Source organism: Hemitrygon akajei, chromosome 6 (genome assembly GCF_048418815.1).
Source record: "Hemitrygon akajei chromosome 6, sHemAka1.3, whole genome shotgun sequence".
NCBI lineage: Eukaryota > Metazoa > Chordata > Chondrichthyes > Myliobatiformes > Dasyatidae > Hemitrygon > Hemitrygon akajei.
The window spans coordinates 98,296,599-98,315,853 of record NC_133129.1 but is presented as its reverse complement, the minus strand read 5'-3'; the positions used below and the strand labels follow the sequence as shown (position 1 = coordinate 98,315,853).

Genomic DNA, 19,255 nt, shown 5'->3' with positions numbered 1-19,255 from the left:
TTTTGTCATAGATAAGAGGGGTAAACCTGAACGTATTTCGGTAGAGCACCTTAAGCCTGCCCACCAACATTTAGAGGATTCCGCTATCATGCCCCTGGTGTCACGACATGACCATGAACATGTCAACACACCTCTGGACAAGCCAGAGACACCTGAATTGGGTGGCTTGTCTGAGCTCCAGCCAGGCTTTTAGTGAATTCTGGGGGAGCCTGTGTAGGGTAACAAAATTGAGAGAAATGTACAGAATTCACAACCTCCAACTTTGAGTTGGGGTTCACTTAAAGAGGCTGGTCTGCGGTTATTATGTAAAGGACTTTTACCACACCTAGAGTTTGGTTTTTTTTTGGTGGTCAATAAATGAGTTGTTATTGCTTTTCTGAAACATAAAGCACCTCAGCCATTTTATTTGCAAAAACCTACAACGTCACCACCTGGTTTGGTAGCTCCAGTGCACAGAATTGAAAAAAAAGCTGCAGAATATTCTAGATTCAAATTTATTTATCACATGTACATTGAAACTTTCAGTGAATTGTGTCACTTGCGTTGAACCATCAACACAGCGGAGGGTGTGCTGCAGGCTGCATATTCCAGTTCCAACGTAGTGTGGTGGACAGCCAGCTTCATCACGGGCACAGGCCTCTCCACCACTGACAACACCTTCAAGAGGTAGTGGCTCAAGAAGGTAACATCCATCATTAATGGCCTTCATAATCCAGAATATAACTTCCTCTCATTAACACAGGAGGTACAGGAGCCTGAAGATACACTCAATGTTTTAGAAATAGATTCTTCTCCTCCGCCATCAGATTTCTGAATGGTCTGTGAACCCATGAACGCTACCTCACTATTTTGCTCTCTTACTGCACTACCTACTTGTTTTTCAGGTATTTCATATCATAACATATTAATTTTTAAGTACCGCACTGTACTGCTACTGCAAAACGACAGATTTCATGACATATATCAGAGATAATAAACCTAATTCTGACGATGACATTTATAAATTCCTGGGAATGTAATATATATTCCCAGGAATGCTACATATGCCATGGTTAGCGCGACGCTAATACAGCTCGGGGCATTCCGCAGTTCCGGTGCCAGTCTGTATGGAGTCTCTGTGCGTCCTCCCTGTGGAATGTGTCGGTTTCCTCCCACAGTCCAAAGACGTACCAGGTAGGTTAATTGGTCATTGTAAATTATTGTCTGAGTAAGTTACAGCTAACAGGGGTTGTAGGGTTGCTGGGGCTACTTCGAGCCTTGTAAATAGAATGTATATGTAAGAATGAGAAACATTAACAACTTATTGCCCTCTACTGTGCCTATTGTCTTGTTTATTATTTATTGTAATGCCTGCACTGTTTTGTGTACTTTATGCAGTCCTGGGTAGGTCTGTAGTCTAGTGTAGTTGTTTCTGTGTCGTTTTTACATAGTTTAGTGTAGTTTTGTATTGTTTCATGTAGCACCATGGTCCTGAAAAGCATTGTCTCATTTTTACTGTGTATCGTACCAGCAGTTATGGTCGAAATGACAATAAAAAGTGACTTGACTTGATTGATTCCATCCGTACTTTCTCCCTGGCACTAGTATTTCCCCCCACCTCCCCACCACTAGAAAAGCATTTGGCTGCAACCACCCTGCCAAAGTACAATACTCCTTCAATCACTGTCCAATCAGCTGTTTTTGAGCCCAGTCTGGGCTTCTAACCCTGGCAAACCCGAGGCTTAGCCACTGCAGAAACAGAGGAATTTATTCCCTGGAACATAGGAGAATGAGGGGAGATTTGATAAAGGTATATATGCAAAATTATAAGGGGTATAGGTAGGGGTTAATACAAGCAGGCTTTTCACACTGAGGTTGGGTGAGACTAGAACTAGAGGTCATAGTTTAAGGGTGAAAGCTGAAATATTTTTGGGGAACCTGAGGGTGACTTCCTCACTCAGAGGGTGGTGCGATTGTGGAACAAGCTGCCAGTGAAAGTGGTAGATGGGTTCAATTTCAACATTTAAGAGAAAATTGGATGGGAGGGATATGGAGAACTATGGTCCAGGATTAATTAAATACAGAAGAAAGCTCTGTCTGCACCATCTCATCAAGCACTCTTGGGCCAGTATAGTAGAGAAACAGTCTGATTTGTATTCAAGTCCAGAGTTTATAAAGCTTAGTGTTTAATCCAATATTGCACCACTAGTAAAGTTACTGGATGGCAAAGTTCTCTGTTTAAGTCTAAGCACCCCAATGAAATATTTCTTCACCTTGTCATAGTGGGGAGACTTGTCTGTTCCTTAGATCCTTGGGGCAATGCCAGATGGATCTTAGCTCCTGGCAGGTCATCCATGGTGGAAAAGTAAATGGGGAGTTCCAGAGAAAGAGCAATCCAATCAATGTGTTACTTTTTTTTATGTCTCTCTGCACATTGGTCTTTTTAAATGGGTTCTTTTGGGTTTGTGGAGACAAATCTCAAGGTTGTGTAATGTGTACATATTTTGAACATAAATGCACTTTGAAGACGTGACTGGCAGAACCATCACAACGGCATTGAAGATGGAGGAAGGCTGTAGCAGTGAAGAGTCCCCTGAAATCTTTCATTCCATATTCCTGGACCCCGATTTCAACCTGTCAAGGACAGTGTGGTGGCTGCCCATGCATCAGCCTCCCCACATGAAACCAACTCACGCACAGGCCATTAAGGGAAATAACTCCTTGGCAATCAATAAAATGGGTGTGGTTTTAAAACCTTTACCACAAATGTAAGGTCACAATAAAATTAAAACAATATCCATGCATCTGGACATCCAATTAAAATTCTAAGCAGAATAGTACTTGCAGGATGTTTTATTAGCAATGGCTGTGTGAAAACTTTGATAACGCTCTTTCAAATTTCTGTCTGATCAAGCTTTAATCAAATTTCACACCTTTGTCTTTGTACATAGAATTTAAAACTCCATCAGCAGGGTGTAACTGCATTGGGAGATTCCCCAGAAACTGGTGTCATAATATTGGGTATTCTAAACTTGCACTCCATCTGAGACACCATGATGTCAGAGTATTCTGACAACACCCCCCAGAGCTGTAACCTCAGACAACAGGACAAAAGGAACATCACCAAGGCTGGAAAGGTCTATTCTGTGCTGTATCTCTAAATAAAAAAAATTGACCCAAATTTGTCATCAAGCCTAGGCACCGTAATCTCTTCTTCAAGTGCCCCTGGATTTTGTCATAAGTCTGCCAATGATCAAATGGTAGAGCAGACTCAATGGTCCAAATGGCCTACTTCTGCTCCTAAGTCTTCTGGCCCCTTTATTAGGTACACCGGCTGATAATGTAAGTACTTAATCAGCTGATCATGGGGCAGTACCGTGAAAGCATGCAGACATGGTCAAGAGGTTCAGTTGTCATTCAGACCAAACATCAGAATGGGGAAGAAATGTGACTTTGGCTGTGGAATGATAGTTGGTGCCAGATGGGGCGGTTTGAGTATCTCAGAAACTCCTGAGATTTTCTCGCACAACAGTCTCTAGAGTTTACAGAGAATAGTGCAAAAACCAAAAACATCCGAAGTGCAATAGATCTGTGAGTAAAAAAGCCTTGAGAAAGAGCTCAGAGGAGTATGGCCAGACAGGTTCAAGCTGACAGGAAGGCAACAGTAACTTGGATAACCACTTGTTACAACAGTGGTGTGCAGAAGAGCATCTCTGAACACACAACACGTCAAACCTTGAAGTGGATGGACCACAGCAGCAGAAGACCATGAACATACACTCAGTGGCCATTTAATTAGGTATGGGAGGTGCCTAGTAAAGTAGCCAATGAACCTATATATATGGACAGGACAGTAGCATGGTGGTTAGCACAGAGCTTTACAGTGCCAATAATCACTAACCGGGGTTCAATTCCTGCCTTTCTCCCTGTAAGGAGACTGTACATTCCCCCCACTGCCCCCCGTGACAGTTTAGATTTTCTCCAGATGCTTCTTCCCCAAGATGTTCCTTCCCAAATCCCAAATTTATAAAGGTTAGGGTTAGTAAGTTGTGGGTATACTACATTGGCACTGGAAGCAGGGTGACACTCGCGGATTTCATTCAGCACATCCTCGGACTGTGCTGGCTGTGAACACAAACCAACACATTTCACTGTATATTCTTTATCTGTTTTCTGCACATGCGACCAGTAAAACTGATCTTTCAACTGTGCCAAGTGACAGCACTTCTCTATAAGTGCAGTCCACCTCTATAAACCTTGAGTCAATATACGATCATTAAGAACACCCGTCACCCAGGACCTGCCCTCTGCCCATTGCTACCATCAGGGAGAAGGTACAGAAACCTGAATGCACACACTCAACAATTCAGCTTCTCCTCCGCCATTAGATTCCAGAATGGACATTGAACCCATGAACACTAACTCACTACTTTTTGCGTTTCTATTTTTCATACTACATATTTAGTTTATATACTTAATACTGTAATTCACAATTTTTTCACTCTTAATATTTATTGCAATGTACTGCTGCCACAAAATTAACAAATTTCATGGTGATTTTAAGTCTGTTTCTGATTCTGGTCAAGTAAACCTGACATGACAACAGGAAAGCAAACATTCAGTCCTTAATATCCTTCCTGAATGTGAGCTAAAGGTGAAAGGTTTTCAGCAGAACTTGGTGACCCAAGTGCAATGTGGCAACTTGCAAGTCATCCCATTCTCTCTCCTCCCCAGCACCAACTAACAAACATTACTAGATAATGAAACTAAAACACGTTGAAGGAGAGATAGGCCAACATATTACCTGGAAGTTAAAGCCCGACCTAGTAGCATTGTGGTTTACTTCTTCTGAGCAGATGCAGGACCAACTTATTTTAAAAGATCAAAAATTAAACAGAACAAGGTCAGAAATGTATTTGGACCTGAACTGGGATTTGGAAGGGGAGGGGTGAAGTATTCTATTCAGGTTCATATTTTTTGTAATCTCCGGCGAAGGGATATTCTGGTGCTTGGTTGAAGTGGCCTGTGAGGAAAATTGCCAGAGTGCCAATGGTAAAGAGGAGCAGAGCAATCCAGAAGCAAGCCTTGTCGATGACTTTCCCAATCAGAATCCAGTTTTCATTTTCCTAAATGGGCAGAACAAAATAATTGTGTGTTTTGTAAGTTCAACATGATAGGGAGATCACAGACAGCTATAAGAATTATAGGCTGCTATATGTTATATAAAGGGTAGAGAGGTGATTTACCAGGATGCTCCCTGGATTAGAACGCATGTTTTATGAGGATAGATTGAGCGAGCGAGGGTTTTTCTCTTTGGAGTGAAGGAGGATGAGAGGTGACCTGATAGAGGTGTACAAGATGATAGATCGAGTGGACAGCTGGGAGAAATGGCTAATAAATACCGGGGGGGGGGGGGTATAAATTTAAGGTGATTCAAGGAAAGTATAGGGGGACTGTCAGAGATAAGTTTTTTTACACAGAGAGTGGCGGGTGTGTGGAACGCACTGCCAGGGATGGTGCCAGCAGCAGATGCATTAGGGACGTTTAAGAGACTCTTAGACAGGCACATGAATGAAAGAAAAATGGAGGCTTATGTGGGAGGGAAGGGGTAAAATGAACCCGGAGTAGGTTAAAGGGTCAGCACAACATCCTGGTTACGCGAGAGGACACGACGCTGGACCTCCTCTTAGGCAAGTGACTGGAGTGTCAGCGTGGGAGCACTTAGCAACCAATGACCATAATTCTCATTTCTCAAGTTCAAGTTTACAGTCATTCAACATGTATTTGGCTAAACAAAACATCGTTCCCCTGGGGCCAACGTGCAAAACACAGTACAGTCACACACAGCACATAAAGTTGGGATTCAGCACACAGAGTCACAAAATAATATTAGCACAAGTCCCTGAGTGACATGGCCTAAAGATTGACAGGTTGACATAAAGTGTGAGGTGCGTGTTTATGTAAGACAGGATAAAGTTACTGACACTATCATAATAAAACAAGCATTTGTATCAATATGTGAAATAGCAGCAATAAAAGATGAAAAGTGCAGGTAAGAGTGTGTCAATGGGTTGGCGAGTGGGTGATGGGGGGGAACGGGGTGGCAGGGCATTCAGACAGGTGTGCTGGGTCCAACAGCCTGGAGGAAGAAGTTGTTACCCAGCCTGACAGTTCTAGTTCTTGTGCTGCAATACCTTCTGCATGACAGCAGGAGGCCAAAATGATCATGAAAGGATGGGAGGGGTCTTTGAAATATTTAAGATATTTATGAAGAATTATAGGAGTTGTCCACAAGTTACAATCTTAAATTGGAGCGGGGCCAACATTGGAAGCATTAGACAGGATCCTGCAGAGGCTGAGGGACATCTGGTAGGTGGGACGTGCAATATGAAGTGTTCACCATGATCCTATTAGGGAAGGGAAAGGTTGCCAAGTTCAGGGAAGATGGTTGCCAAGAGATATTAAGGCTCTGGTCAGGAGAAAGTCAAGTTTAGGCAGTCAAGGTAAAGATGAAATGATCCAACAAGCTGCAGAAATTATTTTTCTGTATGATATGGAAAGAGGATATTTGGCCCATTGTTCTTTGCTGGCTCCCAGATCCTTCCATCAATTCCATTCCTCCACTTCCTCTCCGCCCAGTGTTTTCCAGTAACCCACTCTCACGTTCAAATCATTCCACCCCGATTCCCCTGCCACCACCTCCACCCTATCTCACGGCCAATTTAGACCAGTCAATTCATCAAACAGCCAGACTTTGAAATGTGGGAGGGTCCACTTCCTCACAAAGAGAAGGTGCAGACTTTGCCTTGACTGCATCAAAGTAGGGTTACTGGAGTTGTAAGGCAGCGGGACCTGGGCAGTATAACAGGCACACATGGACCAGATGGGCCAAAGGGCCTCTTTCTGTGCTGCAGTGCTCTATAATTCTCACTCTTACTGCAGCATCGAGTCACTAATGATATGTAATAGACATCACCCTCCCACTATCAAAGCACACACCCTGAGTGTACAACTCAAAAATGTCTCTCCCACCCTTTCCCCTGCACCCAGGACATCAGAACACTGCATATTCAGTGCCCGAGCATGGTCAAAGCCCCTCAAATCTTTTTGACCTCCTGCTGTCAGGCAGAAGGTACCACAGCATAGAAACCAGAACTCTCAGGCTAGGTAGCAGCTTCTTTCCCCAGGTTGTTAAGACTTCTTAACACCCAGCTGCCACCCAGGCACACATGTACACCCGTACACCCTGTCTGAATGCTTCCGCCTACCCCCCCCCCCCCCCCCACCACCACAACTCGGCAACTCGCTGACACACTCTTATTCTGCACTGGTCACTTTTCAGTGTTACATATATTCATACAAATGCTTGTTTTATTATGATAGTGTCAGTAACTTTATCCTGTCTTACATAAACACGCACCTCACACTTTATGTCAACCTGTTAATCTTCAGGCCATGTCATTCAGGGACTTGTGCTAATATTATTTTGTGACTGTATGTGCTGGATTGTAACTTTATATGCAGTGTATGCTGTGTTTTGCACCTTGGCCCCAGGAGTACAATGTTTTATTTGTCTGTATACACCTGTATGGTTGAATGACAATAAACTTGAACTTAAAATGGATGTTTGACACCAATGTGCATGAGAGGATATTAGGATGGATAAACAACAGCCTACTTAAAGGGATTTAATTTTATAAACAGTGGTGGAAATTGATGTCACCATATGGTGCTCTGCTAAATATTTCGAGTGAAAGATGGCATATCGCACTGGGAACATCAGCCTGGGTTTCATGCCCATATCACTGGAGAGGGATTTGGACTCACTGTTCTGCTAGTGTGACCCATTGGCATCCATGCACATACTCACAGCGCCAAAGTCATTCTTTTCTTTGGTGCTTTCCGCAATAAAGTTGCAGGCGTCGACGCAGGACTTTATCTCCGGGGCAAAGTGAGACAGATTTCTGTAAAGCTCAACTGTCGTTCCAACGTCAATATCTGTGCCCAAGTGATTTAGAAATACAAGCATTATTTGCACAAGTTTAGAGAGGAAAATATTTTATTCTCTTTTTTTAAATTTAGCGATGTTGTGTGGAAACAGGTCCACAATGCCCAATTACCTACTAACCCATATGTCTTTGGAATGTGGGAGGAAGTCAGAGCATTTGGAGGAAACCCACGTAGTCACAGGGAGAACATACAAACTCCTTACGGACAGTGATGGGATTTGAAACCGGGAACAATAGCTCCTTTGAGCCTACTCCCTACATTAGATCAGGGCTGCTCCATGTCTTAACTAATTATCCCCTCAAAACCCCGGCATATCTTTCTTTTCTTTTTAAATCTTTTTATTAATTTTTAAACAAACATAAATGAAACATGAATACAGAGAGTTTGAGAGTACATAGTTAATAGTTTAAATAAACATTCAAATAGATGATAATCCATATATAATAACCTCCCAAACTCATGGTAATTGCGAACAAAAGAAGTAAAAAAAAACAATTAAAAGGGAAAAAGATAACCAACATGGGCCATAGCATTATGTCAAATATATACAGTAGTGCCAATAACTCCGAACCTCCATCCAAATAATTAAGGATAATAAAAGTGAGGTTTAGGAAAAGACAATTTAACTCATATGAAAATGTTGAATAAATGGTCTCCAAGTTTCTTCAAATTTAACTGAAGGATCAAAGACAACACTTATAATTTTTTCTAAGCTCAAACAAGAGATAGTTTGAGAAAACCACTGAAATATAGTTGGAGTTGGAATTTCTTTCCAATTCAATAAAATAGATCTTCTAGCCATTAATGTAACAAATGCAATCATCCGTCGAGATGAGGGGGATAAACGACTATTATCCGCCATTGGTAAACCGACAGGATGTGGTTGGAAATTGATATTCAGAACTGTTGAAATAACACTGAAAATATCTTTCCAGTAATTTTGCAAACAAGGGCAAGACTAAAACATGTGGGTCAATGAAGCAACATCAGAATGACATCTGTCACAGGTTGGATTAACATAAGAATAAAATCGAGCAAGTTTATCCTTAGACATATGAGTTCTATGTACAACTTTAAATTGTATTAGGGCATGTTTAGCACAAATAGAAGAGGAATTGACTAATTGTAAAATTTTCTCCCACTGCTCAGTGGGTATAAGACAATGAAGTTCTTTTTCCCATTCCTTCTTAATTTTTTCTGATAATTCTGGCTGTATTTTCATGATCATATTATAAATGACAGCTACTAAACCCTTCTGACAAGGATTCAGAGCTAAAAAAATTTCCGTAATATCCGATGGACATAATTTCAGAAAAGACTGTAACACATTATTCAAAAAATTTCTAACTTGCAAATATCTAAAAACCCCAGCATACCTGTCGATGTCCATTTCCGAAAGGTTCAATTGACTTACTTCTGTTTTGTGGAAGAGGTTTCCAGATTACAGTATAATAGCAAAATAGATCATAGTCCAGAGGTCCAGACCAATGACGTAGAGGCATCTAATCTCATATGGCCCTCGGGAAATTCCAGTCCAATCAAAGCAACCCCTTCCCTGGAAGACCCTGAAAATGTTGACATGCCCCTAGAAACAAACTGATAACTCATATCGACCACAAGAACACTGAATTGCAAAGCCCAACAGTGTCTCTACTTCCTTAGGAGTCTGCGGAGAATCAACATGAGATCAAAAACTTTGGCAAACTTCTACAGCTGTGTAGTGGAGGATGTATTGACTGGCTGCATCATGGCCTGGTCTGGGTACACCAATGCCTTTGAAAGGAAAATCCTACAAAAAAGTAGAAGATTCAGCCTAGTACCTCACAGATAGAGCCCTCCCAGCCATTCAGTAGGGTGAATGTACGGAAGGCAGCTGGTCCGGATGGAATACCTGGCCGTGTGCTCAGAGTCTGTGCAGGGCAGTTGGCCGGGGTCTTCACGGACATTTTCAGTCTGTCCCTGGCCCAGACAATTGTCCCCACAAGCTTCAAGATCGCCACCATCGTGCCAGTGCCGAAGCATTCCACTGCCACTGGCCTGAATGACTTCCGCCCAGTTGCACTCACCCCCATCATTGCAAAGTGCTTTGAGAGACTGGTTCTATCACATCTGAAATCCTGTCTGCCCACTACCCTGGACCCCCATCAATTTGCCTGTCGCACCAACAGGTCAACAGAGGATGCCATCTCCACAGCACTTCACTCTGCCCTGACCCACCTGGACAGCCCCAACTCTTACATCAGAATGCTGTTCATTGACTTTAGTTCGGCATTCAATACTGTGACCCCCTTCAAGCTGATCGCCAAACTTCGCCAGCTTGGTATCAGCTCATCCCTCTGCAGTTGGACCTTGGACTTTCTGACTAACAGACCCCAATCAGTTAAGTTAGACAACCTCTCCTCCTCCACTCTCACCCTGAACACCGGCGTGCCTCAAGGCTGTGTGCTGAGCCCTCTTCTGTATTCCCTTTTCACCTATGACTGCGATCCTGTACATGGTTCTAACTCCATAATCAAGTTCGCAGATGACACGACGGTGATTGGCCTGATCAGAGGGGATGACGAGATGGCCTACAGGGACGAGGTCCAGCACCTGGGCACATGGTGTGCCAACAACAACCTGACCCTTAACACCCAGAAGACCAAGGAGATCATTGTGGACTTCAGGCATGCTAGGAGCCACACTCACGTCCCCATCTACATCAATGGAGCTGTAGTGGAGCGTGTATCAAGCTTCAAATTCCTTGGTGTCCACATTTCTGAGGATCTCACCTGGTCCCTGAATTCCTCCATCCTGATCGAAAAGGCGCAACAGCGCCTTTACTTCCTGCAGAACATCAAGAAAGCTCACCTCTGCCCCAGGATACTGACGGACTTTTACCGCTGAACCATTGAAAGCATACTCACCAACTGCATCTCAGTGTGGTATGGGAATTGTCCCGTATCGGACTGCAAAGCACTCCAGTGGGTGGTGAAAACTGCCCAGCGGATTATCAGCACCCAATTGCCCACCATTGAGAACATTTATCATAAACGCTGCCTGGGTGGGGGAAAAGCATTATCAAGGATGCATCACACCCTAAGCATGGACTTTTCACTCTCCTCCCATCCAGTAGGCACTACAGGAGCCTCCGCTCCTGCACCAGCAGGCTCAGGAGGAGCTTCTTCCCTGAGGCTGTGACAACGGGTGAACCTCACATCACAGCGCCAAGCAGTATTGCACCCATATTGTACTGTCTCAGTACTTTTATATTTGTATGCTGTAGCACTTACTTTTTATTTGCAGTTATTTTGTAAATAACACTATTCTTTTGCACTTCTGGTTAGATGCTAACTGCATTTCATTAGTTTTGTATCTGTACTCAGCAGAATGACAATAAAGTTGAATCTAATCTAATCTACATGAAACACTGTCATAGGAAAGCAGCATCCGTCGTCAAAGATCCTCACCACCCAGGCCATGCTCTTCTCTCACTAATACCATTAGGTAGAAATGTACAAGAACCTCAGAACTCATGCCACAACAGTTCCTACCCTCAACCATCAGGTTCTTGAGCAAAGGAGGATAACAACGCTCATCTATTGAGGTGTTCCCACAACAAATGATCTCCCTTTAAGGACTCTATCTTGTTATCTCATGTTCCTGTTATTTATCTATATTTGCATTTGTACAGTTAGTTGTCTTCTGCACTCTGGTTGATCTTTCATTGATCCTGTTACAGGTGCTATCCAATGGATTTGCTGAGTATGCCTGCAGGAAAATGAATCTCAGGGTTGTAGATGGTGACATAGATGTACTTTGATAATAAAATTTACTTTGAACTTTGATTGTTGTGTCATTTTAACTGATTCATCTTTGTCCTCTAGAGAAGGAAATCTAATGTTCTTATCTACCCTGGGCCTATATGTGACTCCAGTCCCCGCGGTTGGTTCCTAACTCAACTGGCACCACCAAGGGCTACCAGGTGGACAAGAGTTACTGGGTTTTTACAAGAAAATCAAACTGCTAAATCTTAGGGAAGGGTTATTGTCCTGCTGGGAAATCTGGGAAGTTGATATCCAAACCTATGATCATCTCACCTGCTGCCATATTGTTGATTCTTTTCAGACCGTGTCTGTCTCTTTGTCTGTCAAACATCAGCTCACTCCTTGGCTTTTTGAGAATATATTCCTCTGCTTTGATCATAATCCCAAAGGAACTCCTGCGTCTCGGTTGAGGCTTGTCCCAAGAATCCTCGGAAGACTCTAAATGCATGCCTAGATACCGGGGCAGGAACTCCAGGAACACCTAGAAATAAGACAGTAAGGCCTTAAGATCTAGGAGCAGAATTAGGCCATTTGACCCATTGAGTCTGTTCTGCCATTTCATCATGACTGACCCACTTACCCTCTCGTCCTTTATCTCCTGCCTTCTCCTTCATGCCCTGACTAATCAAGAATCTATCAATCTCTGCCTTAAATAAACGTAAAGACGGCCTCTAAAGCTGTCTGTGGCAATGAATTCCACTGTCTGGCTAAAGAAATTCCTCCTCATCTCTGTTCTAAGTGGACACCCCTCTATTCTGAGGTTGTGCCCTCTGGTCCCCACCATAGGTCTAATGCCTCTATCAAGGCCTTTCACCATCCCATAGGTTTCAATGGGGTCACCCCTCATTCCTCTAAATCCCAGTGAATAAAGGCCCAGAGCCATCAAACACTCTTCATGCGACAAGCCGTTCAATCATAATAACATGAACTTCATTGATATTATTATAGTCATAGTGGCAGAGAGCACTACAGCTGGGACACAGGCCCTTCGCTCCATCCAGTCCGTGCTAAACAGTTATTCTGCCTAGTCCCTAGCTGGGCTGCAGTTAAAGGTGTGGTCCAATCAGCATGTTGAATAAGATGTTGATGAAGCCAAATCTGGAGTATTGTGTGCTGATCGGTTTACCGGTCCACAGGAGAGATATCAATAAAATTGAGAGAGCAGAGAAAATTTGCAAGGATGTTGCCAGCACTGTAGGGCCTGAGCTATGGGTATAATGCCCTGGTTCACATTCCTACTGTTATGCTGTACGTATCTCATTTTGTGCTGTTCTCTGCAACCTGCTTGTTTTCAGCTTATGTTTGGATTATTGTTGAAGATAAGAGATGAGGAGACATGTCTGCCATCCTATTAGGATGGTCGAATTGAAGGGGAGGTTTCTCTGGTGAGGGACACTAACGTTCAGCTTGGGGTTTTTGGAGGGGGGGGGGAGTTCGGGGGAGATGAAGAGAGAAGAGGTCTTAGGATTCGACCCGGAGCAGGACCGTGATTCGACGAAGCCGGAGGTGAGATCGATTAAGGATCAGTGACTTGGGGAAACTGTGAGATGCACATTAGCAGTTCCATTTTTTGTGTTTTCTTTTCTTTTGTTCTTTTCTTTACTAACCCTTTAGTCAAATTGGGAATTATACAGCTAAATCTTTTAACTGTTTGCAGTGTATTGTCTGTTATTTCATGGTGCTCATTTGTAACAGTAACGAATCACGCAGCATCCACACAAACAGGGGGTTTGGGGTGGGCTCGCACCTCAATCTCACACGTTTGGTGGGACTGGAGATTGTTTTCCCTACGCAGCCGAGGAAACCAGGGTGTTTCATGGGGAACGGTTGACTACGTTCAGGATTTTTCTCTCCTGGAGCTCAGAAGAATGAATAACGATTTGATAGAAGTTATCAAAATTATGAGGGGTATAGACAGGGTAAATGCAAGCAGGCTTTCTCCCCTGAGGTTGGGTGAGACCAGAACTAGAGGCCATGGGTTAAGGGTAAAATATTCACCGGGTTCCTGAGGGAGAATTTCTTCACTCAGAGGGTGCTGTGAGTGTGAAATGAGCTGCCAGTGGAATAGGCGGATGTCAGTTCAATTACAACATTTAAAAGAATTTTATATGTACGTGGTCGGGAGGGCTCTGGTCCAATAGCACAGCTTGGCATGGACTAGATGGGCTGAAGGGCCTGTTTCTGTGCTGTAGTGCTCTATGACTCTGGCATGAGGAGATTGTGTCCCTCAACCAGCCCCCTAGTTTGGAGAAATACTCCTTATCAACGTGAATCCACAGAGAAAATCACCATTTTCAAGGAAGGACGGAAAGTAAATTAAATTAATCCCACACATTAATTCCACGGGTGTATAATTTCAGAACTGCTTACGTGTTTGATCTTCTCAGACAAGCTGTGGGTATTGGGTGTCCTCAGGGAGACATTTAAGACAATAACGCAGTTCATTACGATCAGCATCGATACAATCATCACAAATATTAAATATCTGCAATAAAATTGAGCAAACACGTCAACGCAGAGCTGATAATCTTTGCACGCTGCACTTATCCACAATCCGTATCGATGACCTGCCTATGCTAGGGGTGGAGACCTCTCACCCAGACTGGTCCAGATGAAGGGTCGCAACCAAAAATATCGACAGTCCATTTCCCCGAGTTCCTCCACATTCTTGTTTGTTGCCAGAACCTGCAGTTCCTTGTATCTCTATCCCAATGATCCATTTGTAGAGTTCAAATTTCTCCCTCCCCTCCTCCACTATTCCTCACTGACCTTTTACCACTTTCCACCACTTGCACTGGCAGTTCATTCCACACTCTCACCACTGTCTGAGTGAAGAAGTTTCCCTTAATGTTCCCCTTAATCTTTTCACCTTTCACACTTAACCTATGACCTCTGGTTTTAATCCCACCCAACCTCAGTGGAAAAAGCCTACTCGTACTTACCCTATCTATACGTCTCATAATTTTGTATACCTCTATCAAATCTCCTCTCAATCCTCTACGTTCTAAGGAATAAAGTCCTAACCTATTCAGTCTTTCCTTATAACTCAGGTCTTCCAGACCCGGCAACATCCTTGTAAATTTTCTCTGTACGCCTTCAACCTTATTTACATCATTTCATCAAAACTGCACACAATACTCCAAATCAGGCCTCACCAACATCTTATAAAATTTCAACATAACATCCCATCTCCTGTACTCAATACATTGATTTACAAAGGCCAATGTGTGAAAAGATTTCTTTACGACCCTATCTACCTGTGACGCCACTTTCAATGATCTATGGACATCTATTCCCAAATCCCTCTGTTCTACAGCACTACGCAGTGCCCTACCGCTCACCGTATAAAACCTACCCTGGTTGGTCCTACCAAAGAGCAACACCTTACACTTGTCTGCATTAAATTCCATCTGCCATTTTTCCAGCTGATCAAGATCCCTCTGCAAACCTTCCTCACTGTCCGCTACATCCCAATTTTCTGGCATTTTGTGTGTGTTGCTTTGAAATCTGCAGATTTTCTCATGTTTATGTATTGCTGTACAAGACTATTGGCAATAAACGGTTGGTGGAACGCGAATCGAATGCTTAAGGCTTTGTCTCAGTGACATAGCAAGAAGGAGCTAGAGATACTGTAATATAGTAACAAAACCGGACATTTTCAGCAACACACTCAGAATGCTGGAGGAACGCAGCATCTATGGAAAAGAGTATAGTTGACATTTCAGGCCGAGGACTGGGAAAAAAAAGGATGAGGAGTCAGAGTTAGAAGGTGGGGGGAGGGAAGGAAGAAACGCAAGGTGATGGGTGGCACTGGGAGGGGAGGAGGGGCGGTAAAGAGCTAAGGTCAATTGGTGAAAGAGATACAGGGCTGGAGAAGGGGGAATCTGACAGGAGAGGACAGAAGGCCACGGAAGAACGGAAAGGCAGAGGAGCACCAGAGGGATGTGATGGGCAGGTAAGGAGATAAGGGGAGAGAGGAAAAAGGGAATGGGGAATGGTGAAGTTTAAGTTTAACTTTCACCTAAGGCAAACAATTGTCTTTACAAGTAGTGCAAGTATAACAACAAAGTCAATGAAGTCAAAGTAAATGTTATTATTAAAGTACATCCACATCACCATATATAACCCTGAGATTCATTTTCTTACAGGCACTTACAACAGAATAGAATAGGGTGGTGTGGTAGTGTAGTATTTGCAAAACGCTTTACAGTACCAGCCACCCGGGTTCAATTCCCATTACTGCCTGTAAGGAGTTTGGACGTTCTCCCTGTGACCATGTGTGTTTCCTCCAGGTGCTCCGGTTTCCTCCCACAATCCAAAGACGTATCGGTTGGTCATTGTATATTGTCTCGTCATTAGACTTGTGGATTTCTGGGTGGTGTGGCTTGAAGGGTAGGATGGGCCTATTCCGCACTGTACTCAATAGATTTTTTAAAGCTATACACAAACAAGCACATTCAAAGTTTTGAGAACAGCTTCTCATCCTCCACCATCAGATTTCTGAATGGTCCATGAACACAACACAATTTTGCTCTCTTTTTGCAATAATTTTTTTAATATTTCATACTGTAACTTGCAGGAACTTCTTATGCATTATACCATGCAGTTCATAAATATTGCCTTCTTCTGGCATCAGCTCTTTGGGGTGTATGTGGGAGGAAACCAGAGCACCCAGAGGAAACCCATGCGGTCACGGAGAGAACGTACAAACACCTTGCAGACAGCAGAGGGAACTGAACTCCAGTCAATCACTGGTGCTGTAAAGTATTGGACTAACTGCTGTACTGCCGTGTTCACTCCCAATTCTGATTCTGATACTTGTTTTCATTGGTTGAGATGTTAAGTATAAAAGTCAGGAAGTCACATTGCAGCTGTATGAAACTTTGCTTTAGGCACTTTTGGAATACCCTGGGCAATCTTGGTGACTGCGTTACAGGAAGGCATTGGAGAGGTTGCAGAAGAGGTTAACCTGGAAGCTGCCTGAATTAGAGGGTGCTCGCTCTAAAGATGGTTGGACAAACTTGGATTATTTTCTCTGGAGCGTTGGTTCCTGAGGGAGTGACCTGATAGAAGGATATAAAATCATGAGAGGCAGACAGGGAAGATTGTCATTTTCCTCCCCAGAGTGACAATGATAAATAATGTAGGGCATAGATTTAAAGTGAGAGGAAGAAAGTTTAAATGAGAGTAGTTTTTAGACACACAGAATGCTGGGTGCCTGGCACACACTGCCAGGGGAGGTGGAAGAAGCAGATGTGACAACAGTGTTGGGACAGGCACATGAAAGGGCAGGGAATGGAAGGGTATGGACCATCTCTAGACAATTATAGTAGTTTAGCATGGCACCATGATCAGCAGAGACTCTGCTTTACATTTCTCTGTAGTGTAGCATTTTCTAGATTTACAAAGGAGTTATTGGGAAAAAATTGCAAATCACAAAGACTGAGTGAAATATATTCTTAGGCATCAACAGCAGCATTATATTAATTATGGAGAAAAATAGCATTGTAGATCAAAGACAGTCAGCATAAACAGGTGTCCTCAACATTACCACCCTGGGAAAAAGTGCTGGCTGTCTCTCTATCTACTGTGTGACTCTCATAACTTATACTGTACACTTCTATCAAGTCTCTCACCCTCCTTCCCTCCAAAGAGAAAAGGCCTGAATAATATTTAGAAATATATAGGAGCAGAAATAGGCAATTTGGCAATCATCTGCTCTGCCATTTCAAGTGAGAATTGCAACAGATTTGTCAGGCAAGATTTTCCCTCGAAGAAACCATGCGGACTATGGCCTATTTTATCATGAGCTTCGAAACCACATTCTTAATAATCAACTTCAACATCCTCCCAACTACTGACGTCAGACTAATTGGCCTATAATTTCCTTTCTTCTGCCGCTTTCTCTTAAAGAGTGGAGTGACGTTTGCAATTTTCCATTCCTCCAGAACCATGCCAATGAACCAACCAATCAGTATATGTTTGGGACATGTAATGATTTGATCTGTAAAAACAGCAGAACAATGTTTTCCTTGTATTTTGGTACGTTTGACAATAATAAACCAATCGTTTGTTCGCTATGCGCCGTGTCGTATGATGTGGGCGATCACGGTCTCTCCATGACCATGATTGTTCTTGCCAAATTTTTCTACAGAAGTGGTTTGCCATTGCCTTCTTCTGGGCAGTGTCTTTACAAGACGGGTGACCCTAGCCATTATCAATACTCCTCAAAGACTGTCTGCCTGGCGTCAGAGTCACATAACCAGGACTTGTGATGAGCACCGGCTGCTCGTACGACCGTCCACCACCTGCTCCCATGGATTCATGTGATCCTGATTGGAGGGGGGAGAGGGCTAAGCAGGTGCTACACTTTGCCCCAGGGTGACCTGCAGGCTAGCAGAAGGAAGGAGCATCTTACACCTCCTTTGGTAGAGACAGATCAACACCCCACCAACCAAATAATCCAATGCCAATATAAATGACCAAGAACGCACATGATATGATTAGTCAGTTTGGGGACAACACAAGTGTTAGTGAAGCTGTGGGTAGTGACAGGACCTGTTTCTGTACAATATGATACTACCTTAGACACTCTACTGAGGAAGTGTCACTGTGGTTGTACTGAGGGATTGCTGCATTACCAAAGAGACCGTGACCACCACAATTAACCAGTTTTCATTAGATAGGGAAAGGGGAATCAGCTGTGTGTACAGTATGGTAGGGCAATACTTTACAATGCCAGTGACCATTGATCAGGGTTCAATTCCTGCCACTGTCTAAAAGGAGTTTGTATATTCACCATGTGGCTACATGGGTTTCCTCCGGGTGCTCTGGTTTCCTCACACTTTCCAAAGACATACAGGTTAGTGTCAGTAGCTACGGGCATGCTATGTTGGTGCTGACTCCAGCGTAACCTTGGACTGTATTGGTCACTGATGCAAACAACACATTTCACCGTATGTACATTCTTTGTACAAATAAAGATGATCTTTATCTATAAGAGACAGAGAGTGGTTCCCTTCCTAAACCACCCCCCACATTATGTCCCAAATAAACACCAGAGGAAATATCACAGCTCCCTGATGGAGGGACAATTATCGTTAGTCAGTGTTATAAAGGTGAGCAGGGGGTTAGACTAGTTGACCAGCTAAGATTAGACAAGCTTACAAGCATGCTGCTGGGACGTGAGGACCTAAGTTATAGGAAAAGGATGAATAGGTTAAGAATTCATTCCCTGAAGCCTAGGAGAATGAGAACAGATTTAATAGAGGTATTCAAGGTTATGAGGGGTTGTAGTTCATGCTTAATCATTCAACCATATATAAACAAAGCAGTGTTCCTCAGGGGCCAAGGAACATACAGTACCACACAGCACATTCAAGATAGCAAGCACACAAAAAATTTTATATATAGCCAAAATCCCTGAGTGACCTGTCCTGCAAATTGCTGGTGCAGTTTCC

At 43.2% G+C, this 19,255-nt stretch overlaps 1 protein-coding gene across 2 annotated transcripts in view; it reads right to left on the bottom strand.

Annotated features, from left to right (window-relative positions):
- Window positions 1–480: 480 nt before the first annotated feature.
- chrne (cholinergic receptor, nicotinic, epsilon) overlaps window positions 481–19,255 on the bottom strand; it is a 77,680-nt gene continuing 58,905 nt past the window's right edge. For both annotated transcript variants that reach the window (XM_073048981.1, XM_073048982.1), the window contains exons 9-12: window positions 14,166–14,280; window positions 12,069–12,276; window positions 7,850–7,977; window positions 481–5,105 (exon numbers count right to left, since the gene is read on the bottom strand). In XM_073048981.1, coding sequence (XP_072905082.1) covers window positions 4,938–5,105; window positions 7,850–7,977; window positions 12,069–12,276; window positions 14,166–14,280 — 619 coding nt within the window. In that variant the 3' untranslated portion in view covers window positions 481–4,937. The remainder of the gene's footprint in view (window positions 5,106–7,849; window positions 7,978–12,068; window positions 12,277–14,165; window positions 14,281–19,255) is intronic.